This window comes from Benincasa hispida, chromosome 7, assembly GCF_009727055.1.
Source record: "Benincasa hispida cultivar B227 chromosome 7, ASM972705v1, whole genome shotgun sequence".
NCBI classification, from domain to species: domain Eukaryota; kingdom Viridiplantae; phylum Streptophyta; class Magnoliopsida; order Cucurbitales; family Cucurbitaceae; genus Benincasa; species Benincasa hispida.
Genome location: NC_052355.1, coordinates 17,074,680 through 17,095,500, shown reverse-complemented (window position 1 = coordinate 17,095,500; position 20,821 = coordinate 17,074,680). Strand labels below are relative to the sequence as shown.

Genomic DNA, 20,821 nt, shown 5'->3' with positions numbered 1-20,821 from the left:
AGATAAAAGAAAATAGCAACATTAAGTCCAAATATTCTCAAAATTAAAAGAAAATATTGTATTTATATTAAAAATTTAATAAATATTAAATATACAAAATAATATTAAATTTATTAATATATAAGAGAAAAAAAACTTTGAACCTACCTTCAAATAGGAAAAACGACAGGAGCTCGTACTGAAATGTATTGTGACTTGAGAAACAGGGGGGGCTCACACAAAAGGATGTGGAGAAAATATAATATGATAATAATATATAATAAAATAAATAAAACATAATATATAAATAAATAAAATAAAATAAATAAAACATAATATATATATATAAATAATATATGAAATAAGAAATTTCTCTACTTTCTCCAACTTTTTTTAAATTCTCACCAATGTGTGTATCTTACAAGCTCCACCAAATGCCTATATTTATAAGCAACATGACAAGTAGGAGATGGTTTATTCGCACATTAAGAATGAGTATTAACAATACATATGACAACACACATGAGGTATAGATGGAGTGACATTTGACTTGACACTAAAAATGGGTATCTATTTTACACATAATCTGTAATATTTATAATAGTTTTGAAGTTTGAAAATTTAAAAAAAACAAACAAACAAACAGACAAACATGAAGTTCAAATTTTATAATGGTTGGGCAATGATTTTCCATCTAACTCCTTGTTGAAGAATCTTGTTATGTAATCCGTGTATGTGAATTGTTGATAAGCCGCAGGTGTGTCTTGTGAGATTAGTTCAGGGAATGGCCCATATAAATTATCTCTAATTCTAGGGTTGTAGAAAACTGCAACCGAAACACGCGCTTCTGACTTTCCATTTGCTAATACTCTATGTTCCACGCTCTTGTACACATTATTTGACGCAATCTATAAACAAAATTAAAGGGAAAATTACATTTTTAACATAAAATTAAAAATATAAGAATATGATATTCTTCATATCTCATCATAAAATTAAAAATATAAGAATATGATATTCTTCATATCTCATCACTTACATCAACATCATATAAAAATAAGGTTATCTTATAGATTAAAATTTGTTTTTGGTCTGTAGACATTCATGGAAGTACTAATTTAGTCACAAAATTTTAGTTTGTCTCGATCTATCCTTATACTTCCAAATTTCAAACTTGTTTATAAATTATAAAGATCAAATCAATATACAATCAAAATTAGTAATTAAGTTTGATAAGTCTTTTCAATATAGAGAATAAATGATTAAAAATTAGAGAATAAATTATTAAAAATTAGAGAATAAATTATTAAAAAATTTAAAAATATATAGACTAAGTTGTTATACACTTAAGTTAAAAAGGATTAAATTAAATTCAGAAATATTCAGACTAATCATTACACATTAAAGTTACTTGTGTAAAAATCTAAGGACCCAAAATGTTTTTTTAACTTAAATTATAATTTTTTGTGTAGGTTACTAAACAGAATTAAGTAAAATAATATTTTAGAACTTAGATGCTGCATGTGTTAAGGTTTATTTGAAAACTGCTGTCAAGTCAGTCTGATTATTTAAACAAAAAGTCAATGTTTTTTCTACATTTTTCTTTTTTAATATTTGACTTGTTTACACATCATCCAAGAGATTTGTAAGGATTTAAAAAATAATCTATGGGTGAATATTTAATAACTTCAAAATTAAAATAATAATTACTCAATGGAATTTTCCTTGTTTAAATATCTATCTTTTTCCATGTGTGTAATATGTGACTATATATAATGAACCAAAATAATTTCATTCTAAGAATTGATGAGCAAGTGGGAAGATGAATGATATGTGATTGGAATAAATTTTAAATGAGATTTTTATGAACTTAGAAATTTAATCTTATTTTTGTCAATACGTACTTAGTTTAACTAACATAAACTTGTATTATTGATCTTGAATTTTGAGACTCGATCTCCTTATCTCATATATTGTCAAACAAAATCAAATTATAATTTTATTAATGTGATAGATGAACATTACTTTGAATCAAATTTGTATTACTGTCTATTAAAATATAGATTAGTTGATTGTATAGTCTTGCAAATTCTAAAAGAGGGAAAAAAAAACTTAATGTCAAAATTTTCTCCCTCCTTGTAATTCAGTGTTGCCCAAAAGAAGAAGAAAGAAAGGGAGAAAAAAATAAATAAATAAAGGGTATTCATGGAAAATTACGGTCACTTTTCTTCTCCCAACTACCATGCATAATAATTCAAGAGAAAAGTCATCAAATATGCTTTATTTTCTTTGGTAATTAATTATTCTTGCTTTTATATAGACTACTGGGAACTACATATATTTCATAAAATTTAAAAAATAAAATGTATAAGTTGATATAAGAGTCTAATCAATTTTTTCTTTTTTTATTTTAAGAAAATGATTAAAAAAATCCCTTTTACTTAAAGTGAATTAGATATTAGATGATAAATTTTTTTTTAAAAAAAATAGTATCATTTAACGTGTGAATGTTAAAATATAGGGAAACTCTTTTTTTTTCTAAATTTAATGTGTGTGTGTGGAAAAAAGTAGCGAACATTTTTATATAATAATTTAAATATTAAATTACTTAAGATGTCCCTACATTCATAACTAAACGGGGCAAGAGAGGAAATTAAAACTATCATAAGAGTTAATCAACTCTTGTTACGGTAAATGCTATTTTCAAAACCCCATTTGCTACCATATTTACAATTTACTGTTTATTCATTTTTTCTCAAATTAAAATAGTTTACCCCTCAAATCCATACTATTATAATCCAAATTAAAATAATCTACACTCAAACATAAAAAACCTAATTATAATAACCAACTTCTTATCCCAAACATCTTTTAATAATTTTTTTTAACGTGAATTAGATATTAGAAGATAAAATATATTTTTTTAAATCCAGTATGATTTAACCTTTAAAGGTCAAAAAATAGGGAAACTCTTTTTTTTTTTTTTTAATTTAACGTGAGTGTAGAAAGTAGCTAAAATACATGTTTAATAATAAAATGTAAAATACATCATATAATCCTATAACCATCCACTAAAATGGCAAAGAGGAGAAATCAAGATTTCTCCTCTTTTAAATAGTATAAATATATATAACAATCTAAACCACTATTTTCTTAGTCAAAATTTGAAATATTTACCAATTTAGAAGTTCATTTTTTTAATTGACTGATGTTTTCTAATCATGTATCATGTATTTTTTATACTCTAGTTTTTGTACTTCCAACTTTCATTTTATTTTAGTTCATAAAATTAGTTTGGAAACTATTTTATATTTTTTCAAAGAAGTTATAAATTTAGTCCTAAATTTAAAAGAAATTTAATAAGGAATGTTTTTAAATATAAAAAATATTTATCCTTTATAGCCAAAAAATTCCAAAAGCATGAGTATTTTTAGAAATTTTTACTATAAAATCTAAATATTTTTTAGATTTTTCTATTTATAAGAATTTCCCCATAATCTTTAATAAATTCTTCTATTTTCAATTTTATGTTTTAATAATCTTTACTTTACGAAACTTCAACAAAGTTTTGGGGCACTATCTATTGTGTTGTACCAATTAAAAATTTGGGGCTTTTAAAAAATAGTATGTTGCCTGTGTTTTTATGCTTCAATAATTGAGTGGGATGCATGGAGTTTTTTTCTTTTTTCTTTTTTAATTATTTTTTTGGAGGCCGTGGCCAAAAATATCCCTCGCTTAAGGTTACCTGAAGCAAGTCGCCGATATTGATAACAAGAGCACAGGCGACGGGCTCAACATCCACCCAACCACCGCCGTGCCGGATCTGCAAACCGCCGATATGGTCCTGCAGCAGCACAGTCAAAACTCCAGGATCCGTGTGCGATTTAATCCCCACCGTCAGATCCGGCTGTGGGCAATACGGATAGTAATGCCCAACCATCATCCGCCCTTCTCCGTACGTCGCCTCCTTAAGCCGCTCCGGTCTCAGCCCTAATCCCTCACACAACACCTCCTCTAATAAATACCCTAACTTCTCCGTTTCCTTCGCCCACTCCCCCACCGCAGCCCTGCAAATCTCCGGAATATTCTCCGCCGCCGCCGCCACCGGCCCTAATCCTACCTGAAGCGTGTCTCTCCAACTCGCCGCTTTCGCTTTGAACAGATCGATGTTCGACAAGTACGACACTCCGGTCCCGACGTCCCTCCGGTAGTACGGCGATTTCGCCTCCGATGGCAGTTCGTGAAAAGCCCTAATCGAATCGAGGATATCGTCGAGCACTTTCTGCGGAACTCCATGGTTGATGATTTGGAAGAATCCGAAGGTCGACGCGGCGTTTCGGACCTGATCGACGATGGAAGGGCGGAGGTCAGGGGAGTCGAGGCCGGCGAGATCGATTGTTGGAATGACGACGGCGGCGGAGGATGAGGATGGGGATTTAGAGCTTGGTTTGAGGTCGGAGAGAGTTTCAGGCGGGTGAATGAAAATGTGAGGGATTTGATTGATGCCGGCGTCGAGAAGGCCTTTGACGCCGGCTTTGGTTTCGTCGAATTGCTTCAATTCTGTGGCTCGATCGAAATCGGCGGCCATTTTTACGATGTGGAATTTGTTCTTTGGAGTTCGATTAGGGTTTTTGGAAGGGAAAGTTGTTTGAAGGAGAGAGAGAGAATTTGAGTTGCAGAGGCTGAGCATTGCAAGAGAAGGAAGAAGCTTAGAATAAAAGTATTTTAAAAATATATTACACATATATATAGAATTGAAAAAGATGAAAAAAAATTGTGATTTTTGTTATGAAATCGAAAAACATCATGGATATGGAAAATATAATATAATAATGACTAAAATTATAGAATAATTAAAATTATGAAAATTTAGTGGACAATAATTTAGTGGACAATGTGTGTAATTTTAAGATTGATCAATGTCACTATTAAGAAGAGTGGCAAGTAGAAAGTGGTCTTACCTGAATACCAGCACATGGACAACATGAAGATTGACATATGGGTTTTAGGACGATAAGCAATGGTCATTTATTTATTTATATAATATAGTATGATATCCCTTAGATGCTAAATATATATATTATATATATAATATGTTAAAGAATACAATATATTTACACTCGTCATGAAAACATAACTTAAGATCTCTGAGTCACTGCATTCTAATGTTATGCACCAATTTTTCAAAAGTTGCGATTGGTAATGTCTTTGTAAATAAGCTTATTAGGTTATTCTTCGAACAAATTTATTGTTAGTGATGTCGTCATTTTCTTCAAAATCATGATTGTGGAAAAGCTTCATTAAAATATACTTTGTTCTATCTCTTTAATATATCCCTTTTGATTTGGGTTATGCTAGTTGTGTTGTCTTCATATAATACTGTTGGAAGATTTTTATTAAAAGACAAACCACACGTTTCCTGAATGTGCTGTGATCTTAGCCATACACATTATCGACTAGTCTTATGATTTGCAAGAATTTCAGCATCATTTGAAGAAGTGGCCATTATAGTTTGTTTCATCGATCGTCATGATATAGCAGTTCTTCTACATGTGAACAGATAACTTGTTTTAGATCTACTTTGTGTGGATCAGATAAATATCCAAAATCTACATAATCAACTAGGTCAAAATTTTATTTATTTAAATAAAACAAACCTACATCGATTGTTCCTGGAGATAACGGAGTATATGTTTAATTTCATTTCAATGTATCTAGTTAATAAATTTAGTGAAAATGCAATATCTGGTCTTGTATTATTAGCAAGATACATAAGTGCACCAATTACACTAAGATATGGTACTTCGAGACCAATAAGTTCTTCATTATCGCCTCAAGGTCGAAATATATCTTTCTTTATATCCCATGAATGGACTTCTATTGGAATATTTAATGCACATGTTTTGTTCATATAAAATCTTTTCAAAATTTTTCCTATATAAGTTAACTAATGAATAAATATTCCATATGCTAAAAGACTCAATTTGCAAACCAAGGCAAAATTTTGTTTTTCCGAGATCTTTCATCTCAAATTATTTCTTAAGATATTCTATTACCTTTGAAAGCAATTCCGGAGTTCAACTATATTCAAGTCATCAATATATACAGTTATAATATCAAATACTGGTTGTGATTTCTTTATAAAAACACACGAACATATGGGATTATTTTGATATCTTTCTTTCGATAAATATCCACCTAGACAAATAACTATTGTCATTAATGTCAAGGGTTGCGAGTTTTAATTTTGTAAGGTTTGTCATGACAAAACTATCACAAAATATTGTATTTATATTAAAAATTTAATATGTACTAAATATGCAAAATAACATTTAATTTATTAATTATAATAAAGAGGAAAAAAAACTGACCTACCTTCGACGATGAAAGCAACAGGAGCTTATGTCGATAACGTGTTATGAAATTGAGGAGCACAACAATGCACAACGGATATGAAGAAAATATAATAACTAAATTTATGAAAATTTAATAATATAAAAGTTTAGTGGAAATTTGGAGTGGATTTCTCACTAATGTGTGTGATTTTAAGATCCACCAAATGTCACTATTTATAGGCAAAGTGGCAAGTAGGATGTGGTATTACATGGACACTAAACATGAATAACTACAAGGCATATGAACAACATGAAAATTGACACATGACTTTTCGGACACTAAGCAATGAACATCTATTTACTTTGATAATATTTATAATAATTTATTATTCTTGGTTTTTCTTTATGTTTTTATTTGAAAAATTATTTGAAAGGACAAAATTTCAGAAAATATTTACAAAATAGACTTCTATCAATATCCAATATCTATATTATGAAAATTTACTATATTTTATAAATATTTTGATTAGTTTTTCTATACTTGAATATAAGCTTTTTATTTTAGTTTCTTAAACTTTATTTATTTTAGCTATGTTTTAGATTTCTTAGTAGGATTATTTTAGGCTCAACTTTAGAAAATAAATCAACGTAGTATATATCTTAGTCATGTAACAAATTGAAGGGTTAACATTTATGCAAGGAAGAATTTAGTATCCTATATCACTAATATTTCATAACTAAATTTTAGTAACATTAATTTGTGGATATTCTCTCATCTTTTAATTTTTTTTAACATTTTAAAATAAAAAATATATTATTTTTGGATCTACTATTAATTATATAAGAATTTTTCAAGATATCGTTAATTACATCTCTCATCAATACGTTTTTGAAATATTTAATCCTTTCTTTATTTCAAATTAGATTCATTTATTTTCTTCTGTTTTTTTAGTTAAAAATCATGTTGAGATTTAGAACTATATGTCGAATATACTAGTAATATACTAAAAAAATATAAATATACATTGCATATATTGTTCAATAAGAAAAACGATATATTGTACAAATTGTTTTATTCATGTATTTATTAAATATACTCTAGTTTATTCTTAAAAGATTCAAATATACAATGTTGAATATATTAAATATACTTTATTTTCTCATTCGAAGCTTCTGGTTGATTCTTACTTTCATTTATGAGGATAACAATTTGTCAAATTCTTGTGTAAAATAATAACTCATTAGATTAATGATATAATTTAGATAATTATGTAATTATGATTATTTATTTTGGTTATATATTTCAGTTTCCAACAATTTAGATTTTGAAGTTTGTAATACTTAATATATGAATTTTATTATGTTTACTTGAAATTTAACGAACTAAAAATAAAAATAAAATCTAAATATTTTTTAATTAAATTACAAATTTAGTCTTTAATTTTCAAGTTTGTATCTATAAAAATATATATTACATCTTTGAATTTTCAAGTTCATGTTAAATATAGGTACTTAATATAATCGAAAATTTAAGAAATCAACTAGTACAATAAATATGATGTATAATTTGATGTCTATTATAAAATTTTAATTTACTGCAGTATAAAGTTTGTAAATTTATTAAAAATTTCGATTAGATCAATATAATATATTAGACATAAAATTTAGTAAAAATTATAATTTACCATCCCTAAACTTTCAATCTAGACTAGTGTAAATTTAAACTTCGAATTTTTTATAGTTTTGTATGTGTACCAAATTATACGCTCATTCAAATTTAGTTAAAAAAATATTGTGTAAAACATATAATTATTTCAAATGAAACTTCTAAATTAATATATGACAAATCAATTCAACCTTTTTATTAAAATTACATTTGAAAATCATTCGTATATTCAATTTTTCATGTGTGTGAATTTCTTCAAATGTCAAATTAATATCAAGAACATTTAGAATTAATGCATAGACAATTTTCAAAGGATTTTTTTTAAATCAAAATTTCAAAGAAGATTAAATATTTAATCGATAAAATTATAAGTCTCACATAATGTTTATTCATAAACATATGGAAGGTGTAAATTGACATACTCATAAAAAGTTCAAGATTTAAATTGATACAACTATTAATTGAAAGTTTAAATTGATACAATTATAATGTTTACAAGTGTGAATTGATTTTTTTTTCTGCTAAAATTTAAATTTCAAGAACATATTTGAACACATTAAAGTTTAGAGACCAAAACAAACCTCAAAAGTTAAAACTACTAAATACATTCCTTGTTAAACTGAACATAGCTCAATTTGCATACAAGTATGTTTAGTAATAACAAGATCTGTGGTTCAAATCTCCTTATCCCAATTGTACTAAAAAAATATATTTTTCTTTTTAAACTTGTAACTTGACCAATTTTTTTTTTTTTTTTTTTTAATATGTCTATCCTTGAATGAAAATGTTGTTATTATCGGTTTTTAAATATAGCGAGACAATTATAGGGATGAGGGATTAAACATTAATTATTTGAGGAATAAAGTCATATTATCAATTATGGTTGAGCTAAACTTATTTATTTATTTATTTATTTTTACCAATAATTATTATTGTTATTATTATTTATTTAAAATTTGATTAAAAAACTTGAAACTAACCAAAAAAAGAAAAAACTAAAATACTAATAATAAAAAGGAAACGCGTCTTAACTCTTGATCTATAAAAAGAGTGTATAACGTACACGCAATATATGAGGGAAAATTTTGGCCATATGAAAAAGGACAAATTAGTGAGAAAAAGGCTTAGAAATCCCAAGTTGGACAATACTATACACTTTGAATTTGACACGAAGAAGGGGTAAGACTGTAACTTCACTTTCTTAGGATAATCATCCAAAATAACACGACGACTTTTTTATTTTTACCTTATCAGAAATAAACACGTGGATGTACATAAAATACAGGGATCTAGAACTTTTAGGCCGTACGGTATTTTGCCTCATCTTCTTCTTCTTCTTTTCCCTAATTTCTTCTATTCTTTTAGGATGGAGTTTGTAATTGTAATGATCATCGAATTTTAATTTTTTTTAATTGATCTTATAATTTATTAAATTTTATTAATTCGTTGAAAGTGATCATTGGAGTTGGTCACTAAAGAGATTCATCAGAGTTATTCATTGACAATGGTCGTTGCCGAAATTGTGGGTCTGAAGTGGTTTTTGTTAGAGTTGGCCGTTAGATTGATCACTAAAATTGATCACTAGAGAGTTATCAAAGATGGTCGTCGTAGTTGATCACTAATGAATAGAGTTGTTAGAAATTTTTGAAGAAGGAAGTGTTGGTTATTTTAATCACTGAATTCTAAATAATTTTATTATAGCAAAACGGAGGTTAAAATAGGTTTGGATTGAAATTGACGCCTACCACTAACTAGTTAGTTTTTGTTGGTCAGTGGGGATCGATTTTTGACAAGCATAATACACCACGGACCAACCACACTAAGGGTCAGTCAATTTTGTCAGTTTTGGTTATCTAGCCAAATAAATAAAAATAAAAATATATAAAGGTCAAAAAAGAGAAGAAAAGTAGAAGAAGAGATATGAGAACATAAAGAAAAGAGAGACAAAATGGAGAAGAAAAGAAGAAATGGAAAGAAGAAAATGAATGTGTTACGATATTTTTATCTTAAATTATGTATTATGCATATATTTAGGCTTTATATTAGAGAATTAATTAATCATTCTTTTTGTATAAATTCCATATGAGAATCTCAAATTGATATAGAAAATATTCATTCAAATATTCTTTCCACATGATATCAGAGCCAAGTTCTAAGGGTTTTGCACCATTTCAACATTCATAGATTTTCGAATCTTCATGTTTTTCTCCTCCCAGCCCATTATTGTCGATGCTCTTGTAGATCCGTTGCTCCCAACCTCTAATTTGTGTAGTTCTTCAACCATTCTCGTTTGTGTCGTGTAGATCTATCATCATGCCTCTAATCTATCTCCGTTGCATCTCAGATTTTTTCCGTCTCAGTTGAATGTCTTGCGTAGTCACCCAAATCCGATTCAATCCACTGCCAGGTCAGTTCCTCCTGTGCACAACCCATTGACCATAGATCCGTTGCCTCAGACCCACTTAGAGATGTCCAATTTTTCCATAGGGTCCCGTCTCGAACGGGACGGGGATTCTCCGGTTAGGCGGGGAATGGGGGAGGGAGTGGAAGAAAAAAAATTCCCCGTGAACTAAACGGGGACAAAGACGGGGAATGCATTCCCCGTCCCCGCCCCCAGCCCCCACCCTCAGCCCCCACCCCACCCCGTTCCCCGTCCCCGCCTCAATTAGCTTCTACATATTTATTTAGTATAGTTATTTAATGTTATGTTATTATTATTTTTATATAAATATTACATTTAAATTTCAAAATTGATTATTTGTTGAGAAAGATAATGAATATATTTAAATTGAATGTTTAAATTTAGATTATATACGTGAATAATTTGGTTTATATTTATTTCTTTCTACTACAAAAATTAATTAGCTTTTCTTGCCTAAAATTTGAGTAATTTATCATTAAATTCAAATTTTCATATAAAACTAATCATAATAAATAACTTAGTGATAAAGTTAATTATTTAATTAAAATTTGCTCACGTTAATGATTTAAATTAATTGGCTTTTTACGGAAAAAAAAAAGTAACAGAAAAAATTCCCTGCTTCCCGCAAATTCTCACAGAGAATCTCTGCCCCAATCTCCGTGGGGAATTTCACGGAGATAGGGAATGAAATGGAGAACAGGGACAGGAATGGAGAATGGCATCCCTGGCCCGACCCTGTCCTGTGCACATCTCTAGACCCACTGCTTAGCGTTGTCGTACACACCTCTCATTGTGTCCAGCACCGGTTCGTGCCGCCTATCCACTGCTGCCCCACTTAGATCCACACTGACCAGAAACACCCACGCAAGACAAACTCTATCATCAACCTGATTCAGTCCAAATCTGTTGTCAATTCTGTCATGCTCCCCCTCGATACACGCTGTCTGCCTGCTTAGATCTGCCACGTCGCCCATACCTGTTCGTATGTCGTTCAGCTATGATCCGTTTCCTTTGCTTGTCACCATCAAAGATTTACTCAGTCCCACTGCAGCCCAACCTTTTCCAACCATCTCCGCCAGCACCCTAAATTTGTCTCAATATGAATAAATTCGAAGCCTTCCCTGCCAATCCCTTGCGCCGCCTAGCTTAGATCCACCCACAAGCGTCCGCCGACTCTGTTTGTTGAAGTCCTCTCTAAGATTGCTGCTTGTTGTCGTCAGATCCAAAAATCTTGCCCACAATTCAAATTTGGTTCATGCCCTCTCTGCCTAAGATATCTGTTTTTCATCGTGGGTTTTGCAGCAATTTCTCAAACAGAAAAAAAAAAGAAAAAAACTAGTTCATGTTATTCAAATTCATCCAATTCATCTGGTCTGGTTCGATTCAGTCCTATGGTTTGGTTTAGTTTAGTTCCTTGACTCAATTTGGTTCTTTTCATGGGTTTCAACCTCTGTGTTTTACGAATCTCTGTTTTATTTTTTTTTTTTATCTTTACGCAGATCCCTGTTTTTAGCTCAAAAGTTCATTAGTTCCGTTTTAGATCTTTATGTAGGTCTATTTTTCCAACCTAGAAGTTCGTGAGTTTTTGTTTGCAACTCAGAAGTTCTCTGTGTTCTCATTCTTCATGGATTTCTATTTTCTGTCCATATCTACCATGATTTGATTCAAAATTGCTTGAGTTTCTGTCATCTAGTTACTTTAGTAAGTTTATCCACTCACAAACTTAAGTAGTCTCTAAACTTGAGTTTGAGAGAGGGCATTGTGATATTTATGCCTTAAATTATGTATTATGCATATATTTAGGTTTTATATTAGGGAATTAGTTAATCATTCTTTTTATATAAATTCTTTATGGGAATCTCAAATTGATATAGAAAATATTCATTCAAATATTCTTTCCACAGAATGGATGGTTCACATCTTCACTCAGTGGCGTCATTGTGGTGGTGGTGATGAAAAAAAAGGGAGAACTTTCATTAGCCATGAAAACAAAGAAGAAAAAATGAGGAGGGTACACGAAGAAGAAGATATATGAGAGAAGAAGAAGGAAAGAATTAAAAATTGTATTTTTTTTAAAAGGTAATCATTACCTATAAAAATAGGTAATTATTATGGGTGGTTTTTATCAATGGTACTACTAGATAGATTCTCCATGGTATTTCTATGACATTTACGGCCTATTTGGATTGCGATTATTGTTTTAAGAGTATGAATAAGAAATATCTGGAATTTACATCTATTTGAATGCTTCTTTTTACCAATGATCCTATTACTGCAACTCACTCCTCTGATTATGTTTCCAAATCAACAATTTTCTCATAATTTTCTAGGAGAATTTAAGATTTTCCTTTTTCCTTAGATCGAAAAAAGACTCTTGGTTTCTGACCTAGGGTTGTGGACGAGCGGCGGTCAAATTCTCCTGAGGCGTCGTCTTCTCCCGAGGGCAGTCGGTAGCTATTTTGGTGGGGTCGTTCATCGTCTTCATCTACACGTTTGTTGTTTGTTGATGTCGTCTTCATTCCGACGGTAAGAAGGTTCTTCGTTCGTTCCGCTGCAGGTACGTTCGACCGGTTACGGTAGCAGGTAGCAGGTTCATGGTAAGAAGGTAGCATATTTACAGTAGTTTTTCATCATTATGGTTGTTAGCAGACGGTGAGTTTAATCTAGATAGTGAGGGTTACGTTATGGTTTTTAGTAGCAAAGGACGGTGTGAGTTTAAATCTGTGGATGGTGAGGTTAGATGGTGCGTAAGCGGTCACCTTTAAGATTGAAGGAGAAGAATGGAGGTCGAGTTGCTTGGCATCCCTTTCGTCTGCTTAGACCGGAGATCGAATCGGGTTTGGGTGCTCATTGATAACTGACAGATATGCCAGTTATTATAAGCCTTTTATTTAGAATTATGAGGGCTAATAAGTAGAAAATGCAGTGATAATATTTAGAATATGCGAAAATTGAGTTTTGCGTCGATTAGCACCTAAATCCTCACTAACCTCAATATTATGCATTACTCCATGCCAAAGTGTCTATTTTTGTAGCTATCGTAGGAATTAAACACATGTGTTGGAAATAAGCAATCACAGACAAACGCATGCGCTGAAGCTAGGCGACCGCAAAGACAAATGCATACATTGAAAACTGAGCTATCGCATAGACGAATGTATGCGGTGATCGAATGCGTCCATCGCGTGGAAGTTACGGTGATCGAATGCACCCATCGCATGGAAGTTACGGTGATCAATTGGAAATTGCGACCACGGAGTGACAACCATAATAGAAGGACGACCGCAAGATGGGTAGAACACATTGATACTTCAGCTGAATCAAGCTCAGACGCATACCTTAGAAGTATCAATAAGATAAGATGATGTGACATTGCCCATACCGCGACAAAGGCAGCAGTGAGACATAATGCAATCATGATAGCTATCGGCGTTTAAACCCTACAAATAGCCCCTTCGACCTTTATTTCAAAGTATCCGAACTTCTGCCTCCAGGTAGAGGTTTGCGATCACAGATGAGAGCTTGAGCAAGATTTTCAGTGAGAATTCTTCACCTCCACAAACCATACCAAGTGACGACCGAAGCTTTCGTTGGAGATAGAGCTCGAGAGAGACATCTCCACCATTCATCCATGGCACCATCGGCAACCTTGGCACAGAGCCCTTCATTTCTCTTATACCCTCTGTATTGTATTACATTTTAGCTTAAGATATTAAGACATTTTGTAATCAATGCATCTCTTGATTCTTTCAATTTCATCTTCTTCATCATCTTTTTCTTTAACATCATTTACCTTCATTGTTTATTTATCAAAGACGATCGCATACTTAATCGTGTAACCTAGAGATAGGACGCATGTAGCAACGCACCGAGAGATGTGTGTTGTGGAGTATAGTGAGTTAATCCTCTTTGCTTGGTGAAAGGCTGTAGCAACACTTGTCTATGGGTTATTGCATTGCTTGTTTATAAGTTAAATAGTTACGTCTAACTGTCTGAGAAGGTAAGAGATGCAATGTACTAAAGCAAAGTATGTATTGTTCCTAGAGATAGGCACAATCTTATGTTCGATGCAACCATGCACTATAGAGATATAGTCATGCAGCTGACCATCGAGAGATGTGTGATGCGTTAGTATGATGAGCTGGGATTACTCGAGTGATTTAAGATAATAAATATCACTATGCGTTAATGGTTGTTATGTATCTATCTATTCTCATCGCAAGTATTTTATTACTCAATCTGTTTAGATAGGAGTAGGAGTAGTGTGTAAATTCATTAAACTTCTTCTTTTTATTTTTCTTTTCCCCACCTCAAACGCATTGCTTCACAAACATTATTGAGTGACAAGTCCCTATGTTCGACCTCGGATTACCCGAGAAACTTACGTTCGCGTTATACTTGGCGCGAGCGTAAGAAAACTTGTGATAGGAACGCATGGTCATTGTACACTAGATAACGCATTTTCATTCTAACGCATGACTTCTGATGCATGGGCGTAAACGTATAGCTTAAGCCCTGTCTAATGCATGATTGCATGCGCAACCCCATCCCTAATTCTCTTTCCAACACTCGATCTTCGGAGGTGAAGGATTTTAGGATGTCTGATGGTCGTTCTGAGGAGAGTGAAAGGTTTGGTACGAGAAATGTGGCCAAAGTGGGGCTGGGGGGGTTGATAGTGGATGATCCGACGGTAGTCGAAGGGCGATCATAAAGTCAGAAGAAAATTGGGTTGAAAGGGATGAACTAGATGGGTTGGGGTTCAGGCTAGTGGTTAGGCAGAAGAGTTTGGGCTCGAGTGGAGTTGGGGTTCAGGATGTGAGGAGTGTGTCTGAGAGCCTTGAGGGTGTTGGGTTGGACCTTGAGGGAGTTGGGGTAAGCGGGCCTGTTGGGAGTGGGATGGGGCTGGGTGAAAGGAGTGGACTGGTGTAGAGGGAGCTGAGGACAAGGTTGAAAGGTGTGGGGACTTTGGAGGGTGGGTCGCGTGGTGCTGGGTTAGAGTTGGGAGCCTCGGGGGGAAGGGGGCAGAAGTTAGATCGTGAAAAGGTCTCATGGGCTCGCCTTATTGGAAGCGAGGGTCGTTTGGTGGACGAGCGGGGTTCTTGTGAGAGGGAGGAGTCGATGCTCAAAACCAGTTCAGCGGGGGGGTTTGGTCCAAAGTCAGACCGATTGAAGGAGCGGGGTGGTTTAGTTGGTTCCAGTTCCGGTGTGAAAGGAGAAAGTTCGTAGGCGGCCCTTTTTGGGTCAAATTTGAGGGAAAATTTAGAGTTTATTCCCTTTTTGGTTGAAAATGACAAAGTTATTGTTGAACCTTGTGAGTAGATTATTGATGTGGGTGTGTGTTTGTGGGAGAAATCTTTGGTCGGTCAGTTTTTGGATGCTAAACTCCCATATTCTGTTATTTGTCACCTTATTTAGAGATTTTAGGGACGTGTAGAGATGCCAACTATTATCTTGTTAGAAAACAGGTTAATTATCTTTGAATTTCAGAAGGCCGATTCATTGGATTGGGTGCTGGAGAATGGTTCGTGGCACTTGGGTGGAAAACCCATCTTATTACGACAGTGTTCACCAGGTATTGTTCCTGAAACTTTTGTTTTTTATTCTGTTCCTATCTGGATTAAATTGGAGCGTGTTTCCCTAGAGTTGTGGATGGATAGGGGTTTTCAGTATTAGCTAGTGTCGTGGGTAAACCAATCTCTTTTGATGTTGCAACAAGAAAGCGGCGGCGGTTATCGTATGCAAGGGTTTGTGTTCAGGTGGATGGTGATTCGTTATTGCCCTATTCAGTCACTGTTAGAATGCGGGGTCAGGAGTTTATTATTCCAGTAGTGTATGAAGTTAACCTAGTGGTTGGGAATAGAGGTGTAGGGAGTGATGACGAGTTTACTATGGTTAGTCGTCGTCGGCGTGATGAGGAGGTGTAGGGTGAGGTGCCAGTGGGTCACCAGGTTCGGCGCCCTTGAGGAGCAAAGTAGTTTATGGGTCCCTTGGAATTAAGGGATTAGTAAATCATGTTGATGAACGTAATTAGTTTGAAGTTTTGTGTGATCAAGGGGGAGACTCGTTGGCACTGGCTTTAGTGTAGGCAGATCCTGATCCGTTGTCTGTTATGGAGGGGATGTTCGGAAGTTTGGGCAAAAGTCCAGTGGGAGGTGGCAGGTATGATTTCTTGCAAGATTCGTGATTTGGTATTCCTAGAATGTTAGGGGATCGAATGACCCTGTCAAGTGTAGGGTGGTGGCAGACTTTCTAGCTTTCTCCTTTGTTACTTTTTGTTGTTTGCTTGAGACAAGGGTTCGTCACGAGAACTTTGATATGGTGGTAGGTAGGTTTGGTGATGCTTGGAGGTGTGTGTGTACTTATAGTGGGAGGGGAGTTGAAAGGATCTAGGTGATTTGACGAAAGAGTGTTTATAATTTTCTTATAGATGTCAGTGGGGATCAATTCATTTCTGGAACCTTGGTGGATATTGTATCTAGTGCCAGGGTTCATATTCATGTTATGTATGTCTCTAATCACGTGAGCGAGAGGAGGAACTTGTGATCTCAGTTGATTGATGTGTGTGCCTCATGGTAGCTTTCTGGAGTTGTTCTGGGGGATTTTAATGATATTCGTAGTAGTTTGGAGGATTTTGGAGGTTTCCCTAGCTTAAGAAAGATGGAAGAGTTTGATAGGACGTTGTTGGAGGCGGATCTGGTTGAGTTGGGTGTGATAGGTAACTGGTGTACTTGGACTAGTAAAATTAAGGGGAATGGTATCTTGCGCCGGTTGGATCGCTGTTTGTCTAATGAGGCATGGAAGGTAGCTTTTTCGTATTTGGAAGTTAGGTTTGGTCAGTGGGGGATTTCTTATCATAGCTCTCTTCTGGTTTCTACAGGGGAGACGAGGAGTAGGCCGCCTCCTACGTTTCGCTATTTTTCTTATTGGGTGGAGGCTGATGGTTTTGTTGATATTATCTGGTCAGTGTAGAGAAGGTCAGAGGATATGTCTCCCATGGTTAGCTTTGTGCGAAATTTGAAGGAAGTGAAACAGGTTTTATGTGCATCGTTTAGTAGGTGTATCTCTGTGTTATCTGAGGAGGTGCAGGTGGCTAGGCAGATTATAGAAGCTGCTCAAGCTGAGGTGGAGAGGGATCCTCACTCAGAGTTAGTATGTACGGAGGCAGTTTGGGCCATTGAGGTGTTCTGGTTAGAGGCTAGATTGGAGGAGGCGTCGCTCCGGTAAAAGGCCAGGGTGAGGTGGCTGGAGTTTAGGTGATATGAACACGACATTTTTCCATGCTATGTTCGTTCTCATCGCAGTTATAGTGGTTTATTTATGGTTGTGGATGCTGGGGGGACTCGCCAGACGATGCATGATAGGGTGGCAGGGGTGGCGGTTGAGTTCTTTCAAGGTAGTTTGGGGTCTCACCCTATGAGGTATAGGGATCTTACTGCCCGGATTGGGGATATTGTACAGTTCAGCTAGCCCGAAGAGGGGGTGGAGACGTTTGGTAATCTAATGAGTCAGGATGAGATTCAGAAGGCTTTATTCTCGATGAAGTTTGGGAAGGCTCCTAGGCCTAATTGGTTTTCGGTGAATTTTTACAGAGCTACTTGGAGTGTGGTTGGGGAGGATTTCTGTGATGTTGTGTTGAACTTTTTTTAATCTTGTTACCTGCCTGGTGGAGTTAATTCTACTGCTATTACACTTATCTCAAAGAGGCGGGGGAGCTGAACTTATGGAGGAGTTTCGTCTTATTTCTTGTTGCAATGTTGTGTATAAGTGTATTTCGAGAATCTTAGCTGAGAGATTGAGGTTGTGATTGCCTTCTTTCATTAGTGGTAATCAGTCTGCGTTTGTTCCTGGTAGGTCAATTTTCGATAACATTTTATTGTGTCAGGAGCTTATGGGGTCCTACAAGGAGGGCAGAGGGAATCCGCGTTGTGTGTTGAAGGTAGATCTTCAGAAGGCGTACGATTTGGTCAATTGGGATTTTCTGTTTTGTGTGTTGCTGGCTATAGGTACATCCCTTCAGTTTGTCAGTTGGGTGAGGGCTTGTGTTACGTCATCTACGTTCTCTGTGATGATTAATGGTTCCCTTGAGGGATTTTTTCCTGGTAGAAAGGGGTTGAGGCAGGGGGATCCACTGTCTTCTTTTTTGTTTGTGATGGTGATAGAGGTCTTATCCAGGTTGTTGATTAAACCTCCTGTGTGGTTTAGGTTCCATGATCGGTGTGATTGTGTCGGCCTGACTCATTTGGTTTTTGCAGACGATTTGATGATTTTCTGTGCAACTGAGAGAGATTTTTTGGAGTTTGAGAGGTAAGTCCTGGCAGATTTTGCAGTGCTGTCTGGGTTAGTTGCAAATGTTAGGAAGAGTTCCATGTTTGTTGCAGGTGTGGAGCCTGGTGAGGCTGAGGAACTAGTTGCGTTTATGGGATTCTCTCTTGGTTCGCTGCCTGTTAGGTATCTAGGGTTACAGTTATTGGCTGGTCGGTTAAGAGCTGTGGATTGTGCACCTTTAATACAGAGGATTATAGCTCATATTAGAAGCTGGGCAGCGCGATCCCTCTCTTTTGCTGGAAGGTTGCAACTTGTTAGGTCTGTTTTACAGTCATTTCAGGTGTTTTGGTGTAGCATCTTTGTGTTGGCTACGTGTGTAACTCATGAGGTTGATCGTCTGTTACGTAGTTATTTATGGAAGGGAAGTGCGGTGAGTCAAGGTGGTGTACGGGTGGCGTGGGCCGAGGTGTGCTTGCCGTTGGGAGAGGGGGGTTGGGTGTGAAACATGTGGCTTCATGGAATCAGGCTGCTATTATGAAGCTACTCTAGTTTTTCTTAATTAAATCGGGTTCATTATGGGTGGCGTGGGTAGAGACATATGTTTTGCATGGACGGTCTTTGTGGGCTGTTCGGAGTGAGGTTGGGAGGTCTTGGTGCTTGAGTGCTATCTTGCGTTGTAGAGATAGATTCAAGCATCTAGTTCGTTTGATGGTCTGCGATGGACGGTCTTGTTTTGTTTGGTGGGATCCTTGGTTGCCAGGGGGGTGCAATTTTGGGTTCATATGGGTCTATGATGGTTTATGATACAGGGAGTAGTTTGGGGGTACGGTTGTCAGAGTTCTTAGATAATGAGGGAGGTTGGAGGTGGCCTACAATGACTTGGGAGTTGCTTAAGATCTGAGGTCTTATTCAGGTAGTGGGGCCTAGGGTGAGGGGGATGATTATTGGGTTTGGGACCTGAGTGCTAGTAGGTGGTTTTCTATCAGTAGTGCATAGGAGAGTTTGTGTCCTCGTCGTCCTAGGGTGTCTTGGGCTAGTATTTTGTGGTCGAAGGGTGGTATTTCGCGTCACTCTTTCTGTGCGTGGTTAGCTGCGAGGGAAAGGTTGGGTATGCGGGATTGGTTGAGGAGCTGGGGTGTGTTATCGGGAGGGGAGGGTTTCTCTGTGTGGGGGAAGGTATAGAGTCTCAGGATCATTATTTTCGAGCGTGGGTTTTTGGGAGAGAGGTGTGATCTAAGTGTGTTGCGTCAGTTGAGTTTGTCGCTCGGGTGGCGAGTTGGGATGTTGAGTTGAGTTGGTTGTGCCGATGGGGTCGGGTAGGGGTGCGTAGTAAGTTGTTCCGTGTATTCTGGTGTGCTTCCATCTACTACATCTGGCAGGAACGTAATCGGCGGCTACATGGAAGTCGTCCGAAGTCGGTGTCTGCTTTGTTTCAACTTCTACGGTTCGTGCTCAAGCTGTTTCCTGGCGGATTGATCTTCTTGGTCTTTTCTAGCGTGTTTACGATTGCTTTTCTTCTTTTTGAATTTGTTGTTGCTCTCTATTTTGCTATTGTCCCTAGTTGTGGGATTTTGGTTTCTCTTCTATGGCTTTCTCCCTAGTGTTTTGGGGGTTTGTTTTACGTTTATGTTTGGTTTGTTCAGGTATTTTCTTGTTGGCTTTGTTTCCATTTTATTGCCCTGTCTTTGCTTGTGCTTTATTGCTTTGATGCCTTGATCTCGGGCTGTGGGATCCTCCTTCTTGTATAATAATATCATCTATTCTAATATATATATATGAATTTAAATGTCTGGAATTTAAATATCTGAAATAATAAATATATGTGTTTGGATGTATTGATGTCTGGGATTTAAATGTCTATGCTAAAATTTAAAATAATACCTATAACAAAAAAACCAGGGAAAAAAAATAAAAGTAGTATTTAATAATAATATATTAATTATTTAAAATTATTAAATAATAATGTTATTGGTTTGGAAGAATGAAGATAATAACTTTTTCTGACGCAGTTGGTTTTTTCTCTCTTATGCATAAGTCCACGAAGAAATCCCATCTTTTTAAAAGATAATAAAAACCCACACTTCAGGAGACTTTTTTACCTAAAGATAATTAATACCTAAGATTTGGAAAACTAAAATCCATGAAATAAACACA

The 20,821-nt window shown here is 35.0% G+C and overlaps 1 protein-coding gene and 1 long non-coding RNA gene across 2 annotated transcripts; one reads left to right on the top strand and one right to left on the bottom strand.

Moving 5' to 3' along the window:
- Positions 1-357: 357 nt before the first annotated feature.
- Positions 358-4,710, bottom strand: LOC120081582 (1-aminocyclopropane-1-carboxylate oxidase homolog 3-like). The gene is made up of 2 exons (XM_039036602.1): positions 3,725-4,710; positions 358-887 (listed from the first exon to the last, which is right to left on the bottom strand). Exons 1-2 carry the CDS (start codon positions 4,667-4,669, stop codon positions 639-641), a joined length of 1,194 nt encoding a protein of 397 aa, XP_038892530.1. The 5' UTR covers positions 4,670-4,710; the 3' UTR covers positions 358-638.
- A 6,684-nt stretch (positions 4,711-11,394) lies between these two features.
- Positions 11,395-14,094, top strand: LOC120081904. Its single transcript, XR_005482984.1, has 3 exons — positions 11,395-11,773; positions 12,307-12,481; positions 12,762-14,094. It is a non-coding gene; the product is annotated as an uncharacterized LOC120081904 (long non-coding RNA).
- Positions 14,095-20,821: the final 6,727 nt, after the last annotated feature.